The sequence below is a fragment of the Gymnoscopelus braueri genome, assembly GCF_963280865.1.
Source record: "Gymnoscopelus braueri genome assembly, chromosome: 5".
NCBI lineage: Eukaryota > Metazoa > Chordata > Actinopteri > Myctophiformes > Myctophidae > Gymnoscopelus > Gymnoscopelus braueri.
Window position 1 is genome coordinate 19,191,565 of NC_137606.1, and position 6,748 is coordinate 19,198,312.

At 40.8% G+C, this 6,748-nt stretch overlaps 1 protein-coding gene across 1 annotated transcript; it reads left to right on the plus strand.

Moving 5' to 3' along the window:
* Positions 1-754: 754 nt before the first annotated feature.
* On the plus strand, positions 755-6,467 carry scn2b (sodium channel, voltage-gated, type II, beta; the record flags this gene model as incomplete). Its single annotated transcript, XM_080427914.1, has 3 exons — positions 755-904; positions 1,380-1,596; positions 6,268-6,467. 3 exons carry the CDS (start codon positions 755-757, stop codon positions 6,465-6,467), a joined length of 567 nt encoding a protein of 188 aa, XP_080284040.1.
* Positions 6,468-6,748: the final 281 nt, after the last annotated feature.

Genomic DNA, 6,748 nt, shown 5'->3' on the forward strand with positions numbered 1-6,748 from the left:
TGCATGCATACATTGCTCCATGCATACATTGCTCCATATGCAATGTTAGCAAACAAAGCTCATGTCACACCCAAAGCTCACATTAGCACACCATTGGCTATGTGTGGGCATTGTGCATATCACTGTAGTGTAGTCAAATGTAAATAGCTAAACTTTCCTTCATAGAGGGAGGTGATATATAACTACAAATTGACATAATTCAGAACTTCTGAACAGCAGAACTCGTGCACCTCCAGATGTCCAGACTCTCGTCCGAACCGGACGATCTTCCGATGTCGGAAGGAGCATGTATAGGTCTTTAGTTGAAACAAAGGTTTTTGTAAACAAAACATTTATGTCTATTAAGTCGATAATTATAGGGTTAAGTGTCTGCATTGGAGTAAAAAGCATTGTGCAATTATTAATCTCAGTAACTTAAAAACAAGTGAGGTTGTACTGGTGCGTTATGTATTAAACTAGATTATTGAGTTGTGATTTGATACCCAAAACTTAACTGATCATTCTCATAATGGTCCCAGATCACATGCATTCTAAAAAGTAACTACGGGTGACTCCACCTTTGCTGTCAGGGATCGTCGGTGTTGTTAAATAAGGGTCTCCTTTAAAATCACTTCTTAAATTATACTTTTAACAATAGGCTTTTTTATTTATTTATTAGTTTGATTAAAGGTTATATTTCACACTGCACTTTATATTTTGTGTTTTTGGAGGTGCTTTTCTTAATCAATCACTGTTGTTCACAGGTTGTTGGAGTATGGATGTGATAGTGCCCAATCAAATCAATGCACTGAATGGAACAACCATCAAAATCCCATGTACATTTACATCCTGTTACAAGATTGATTTCTCCAAGTTTGCCATGAACTGGACCTACCAGGAAACACAGAATGACACAGAGGACATGGTGAGAACCTTTAGTGAACTCAGTTTAGCCTCTTTGGTCATTGTGATATTGAAATGCCAGTCATTTGGCATTTGGATGAATAATGATGAAATTGCATTGTAGCAGAAGTACTAGCCAATAGTACTCAAATCAATAGTTGTAGAACCAACATTATCAAACCCCAAATTAGCAGAACCAATAATTAAGTTTATATAAGCAATAGCAATAGTATCAAAACCAATATTAGCATAACCATTGGTAGCGCAACAAACGTTGCAAAATTATCTTGCATTTGGCTGGGTGTTTGAATACTACAGCAATAGCAACTGCAAATATAGCAATAGCAACTACAACAACATACGTTTTATTTGGGTAGGAGGCCTTGAATTGTGGAAACACTTATTTACTATGACAAAACATCAACATGGATTGAATGCTCCAAAATGCAAACCTTCAATATAAACTCTCTCTCTCTGTCCCATTTTATCTTTGTCAGTTTATGACGTTCAACACTAAGAAGGGGATGGTGCCTCTGTATTCATACCGCTTCACAGAGCGAGTGGTGTTTGCTGGGAACCTGGACAAGAACGATCTCTCTATCAGGCTGTCAGACGTTCAGCTGGAAGACCAGGGCGTTTACAACTGCTACGTCAGAAACCCCCCAGACAGAATCCAAGGACACGGTGTCATACAGCTCAAAGTTGTCACTGAACGTAAGTTTAGTTTTGGGTGGGGGAGCACATCTTAAAATACCTCATGCACGCGCAAAGTGCGTGCCACAAACATTAAACCATTGCTTCACAAAATTTGGTGTCCTTGAGGTGGTTCCAGGACACCCCCAGCTAAATGATTTACTGTTTATGATTTCTATTTCTGGGATAATTCCGAGTAAAATATCCCATATGGGACGACAACAGTGAACATGCAAAACGTGGACGCGACACTACTGTTTGTTTTGGTAAAAGATCTCTGGCACACAAAGTACAAATGACAAATGACTCTATCTCTTTGCTTCTACAGTGTTGATGAATGCACATGCATACAAACCAAGGGCCCAGCTCGAAAGTGTTACATTGATGCTAATACGGAAGAGACAGTTCATGTGAATGGCCTGTAGTTCCGCTGTTTTACCCCTGCTGGTGTCAGAAATAATTTATCTCAACGCAAGCGGATGATCTCAACGAAAACTATATGCTTCCAGTCGCTAGTTTAAAGTCTCCTTTCAATCATCATGATATGCGTTTTGGTAAACTATGGTCCCATTCATTTTAAAATTGACGATAAAGTAGGTTATGCTCTAGGTGGGGCGGGATGATTTGATTGACAAGCTACACAACCAATAGCATTCATTCCCCGCCCCCGCTCTTGATTGACAAGCTACCCAACCAATAATGGTCTGATGGCATTCTTCAAGATATGACGCAATATTGAAAGGTGGCGGATTTGAAATTGCTGAACAATCGGCTTCATTTACGGCCTGTAGAAACCAATGGCGTCACGTTGTCCTTTCTTTTTATACAGTCTATGATACAAACACACACTCAAATAATATTTGTGCATGCACACAGTCTGCACTCAGTTTAATTCATGAAAAAGGCAGACAGTATGGTCCCTAATGGAAGAGCTCTCATGCCAACCAATGTCTACAATGTCTATGGGGCGGCCATAGCTGAGTGGTTAGTGAGCCCGCCTAGGGAGCCAGAGGCCCTGGTTGCCCCAGGTACGATTCCAGGCCAAGCCAGCATATGTGTCGATTAAATGAAATTTGTCCCTGAGCAAGACTCTTAACCCCTAATTGCTCACAGGCCCTCATTGGAAACAAGCCCGAAAGGACTTTCATGAACGTCCTGTTAAAAGGAATTATCCTTATTACAGTGGCCTTGGTGTGCGCTACTCTTCGTCTCTGAGCAAACAGTATCGTACAGATAACCAAACTGTAAATGACATGGACACAGTTTAGACTTCACTTTAAAGGAGAGATCCGGACATTTTAAGTGTTATCTTTGATGTGTCGCTAATCACTCACCAACATTGAAAGGGACGTTGAGTTATTCCAGAGAGTCCCCTGTCGTCCAGTCTGGCGACCCCTCTGTTGGCATAATGGGAGCCCGTGTAAGAGTGAAAATCGTCTATTATAACCGATGCAAAGTTAGTTTTTTCTCTACTACTGCTCATCGTGGAGTCTCATGATACTCAGAACGAGATGACGCTGGTTGCTTGTTTCTTCCACAGAACCTGGCGTCTGTGGAAGAAACAAGCAACCAGCGTCATCTCGTTCTGCACGAACGGTAGCTCGTTCGCGACATTCAGTGCATGTTTGAGTATCATGAGACTCCACGATGAGCAGTAGTAGAGAAAAAACTAACTTTGCATCGGTTATAATAGACGATTTTCACTCTTACACGGGCTCCCATTATGCCAACAGAGGGGTCGTCAGACTGGACGACAGGGGACTCTCTGGAATAACTCAACGTCCCTTTCAATGTTGGTGAGTGATTAGCGACACATCAAAGATAACACTTAAAATGTCCGGATCTCTCCTTTAAGCACAAAAGGGCTATAGCATGGGCTATCAAATCTAATCTGCTGTTTCCTCCCCCTCATACAGTAGATTCAGCATTACATATATGTATCTATTCTAATGTGTAGGGGATCTATTCCATAAGGCTCAAGTACAATATTCATGTCACCCTTACCGTCAATATAAATTAAATTGACTATGTTTTATGTTTAGTTCACCTTATATAAGTCATATACTTTACATTATTGCTGACAGTTTTCTCTAAGCCCCACCCACAGCTGGACCAGTGCAGTGAATGTATATATTTTCCAAAGGTTGACATATTGTAGTAGAGACCAGCCAGAATACTCTGTATGACAAATATAGTCAAGGTAAGACTTCTTTTGTGTATCATCATCAGATGTCAAGGTAAGACTGACTTTACAAAACTCCAGCAACTCCAGCAACAAAAAAAGCCCCGTTCTATCAGGGCTCTATCAGGGATGAACATATTGTGAAAAGAGAATATTGCACAGGTATTCTGTTCTCAACTCTTGAAACAAGACTAGGTCAAATCCTAGAAACACTGGAGAGCTTTTAAAGGTAGAGTAAGTGATATTTCTTTGGTTAAAACTAGGTTTTTTGTAACTATTAATTTGCCTATGATTGCCAAAGCTAAACATCGCAGACCCCCACCCCAATCCCAACCCTTCCTTCCTTTTTAAAAAATAAATATGTTTAGCTACAGTTACTTAATTTTCTAATGTTTAACTTGTACTAGTATTTCTTATTTGTGTGATAATTTGGTTGACTATTTTGAGTTGTTACGGAGTTAAAAAAAAGCTCTTTAATAAAGATAATATACTGTACATATTCAGGTGGGTTGCCAATTTCTGCCAGTCAAGAGAGTACCCGTTTATGAGATTTTATAGTGTTCAAGTTCCAATTTTGTTCCAATTTTTGCTTATTTATTCAGTGTCCTGTGTGAGTTATCGCTCCTGATTGGATAACATTGGTATCCCGACCTGAAAATGTATTTTATGTTTACTAAAGAGCTGGAGAGACATGGAGATCCCCTGTAACTGAACAAATATCACTTACTGCACCTTTAATTTGCAACACTCCGCCGGACTAACTTCATCCATCAGTGATGTTCAGGTTTTCATGTTTGTCCCCCCGGGTGTCATTCTATATTCTATACATTTATGACTGCTAATGTTCGATTTCAAATGTCTTATTAATAGAAACGGTGGGGCTCCCAAAACAAAAATAGCATAATTTTTCATATGTCATCACAAACTTCATGTAGCATGTGACTGTAATGCCAATGAAAGTGAGACACAATGCACATGCGTGGACGCGTGTCCGTTAACGTGCACGCGTCCACGCATGTGCATTGTGCATTCGCTTGTGTGCAACAGGTGCCGTCCGCATAAAGTAGCATTTTGGCCAGATCTTGCCCATGACCTGAAATGATTTTGACATTCCTGAGAGGTTTGGACGTGCCAGTTCAATACGTCATCCAGGCTGACTGGAACCTAAGGGTCAGATCAAGATACTGTATGTACACAGCCATGGTGAGTTGCAAGATCCCCGTCATATGATAAGAAAAGGTTGGTTATTAGGACGTACTACGTCCCCTAGCCTGGATTGACAAAATCCCACTCTCTGGCAGGACAATTGCCCTGCGATTGTCTAGTACGCTGTTACCAGCCGACCAATGGTGTAACTAAATCCGTCACTCTGTGACTCAGTCAGAGGTTTATAGGTCTGGCACCTCTGTTGCGGACCAGACAAAAATGTACTTTTCCATTTGGCACAATAAAACTTCATAATCCCTCCTTTCAGGGCCAACAACATAAAACCAGAGCTTGTCAGAAAATGACTCACTGGACATATTATTGTCTGGTGCATTCAAAACAATTAAAATGAGACCATAAGTGAATGTGCTGGCTCAATGGGCTTATGTGAACCTCTTGTGTTTGCAGCATCGGTTTGAAACTTTGTTTCATGTCATCCCTCCTCTCATTTCCCTTTTACATGTATGCTATCCTTGTCTGTGTGTTACTGAAGCAACAATATGGCATGGAATAGTCTCATAAAACATACATTATGTGCATGTACAGTATACACAGTAAAATCATCAGTGATAATTTGTCCATTTGTAACACAGAGAGTGTAAGAGCCACAATATGGGGTTATGTCATGATGACCTTGTTTGCCAGATTTTGCTTTGATTATGCTAAATTCTATGTAGCAGTGTGTAATCTCATGATAATTATGTGCAGCAGTGTACTGTTGTAACGGTCTTGTGTGGATTGGTCCGTCACTGATTGAATGTTTGTGATTGGTGGTCTTTTTGATTGACGTATAGATTTATTTTCTGTTCTGAATGATGAGGTTTTCAGAACTGCGTAGTAGTAGAGAGAGCGCATATTTTTCATATCACTTGTATGTCCTGTATTTTTGCTTTTACTTCAGTAAAGCGTCTAAAATTATGATACTTCCGTGCGTCAGATTATTTGTGCTCGGATTTTTTTATGAAGGTATATTTTGAAAAGTGAACAGAAAATATACGCCTCTCTGAGTTAAAATGACTCTGAGGATTTCACTGTATGTGGGTTTGTATGTGCAGGTTCTGTGTCCAGGGGGCTGCAGACCTGCTGGTGATGAGTCAGCTGTTAACTTATTGATGACCAAAATTGTTGTACTCTTACAATCTCCCTGCCTCTCACATACACACCCATGCGTACCAAAGGCTAAGTCAGCAAGCCCTTTCTTTCCACTCTGTTTAGCCCAGGACAGCTTTTATCCAGCACTGCAGTTGTCTCCATCTTCAGTCTAAAAAATATTTAACCCTCTCTCTCTCTTTTCCAATCTGTAGTACCCCCTCCACGGGACTCAACCATTGCCGTGGCAATTGGAGCATCCGTGGGCGGGGCTTTGGCGCTGCTGATTCTCTCCATGGTCGTAGTGAAGTGTCTCCGTCGACACTGGAAAGAGGACCTCATTTCAGAGGAGAAGATGGAGGAGGAAGGAAAACTGCAGGATGCTGAGGCTGTTGCGGAAGAGGGCACAAAGTAAGATCTGGAATACTTACATCTGAGAGTCTAAAGTATGCATCCTAAACTGTAAGCCCTAAACACTAAGGGCCCTATCTTCCGCCCTGCACTATCCCTTGGCACCCGTTAATTACGCACAAGGCAGCGGCCGCTGTCCCCAAACGGTATCTTAATGGTCAATAAATTGTGTTTTTATCAGCAGTTTCCAGTTAAGCTTATCAAATACAAATAAAATGTTGTTTGATCTGCGTTTGCTATAACCACACCAGACCATTTAGTTTAATTCATCCAAAACACAACCGA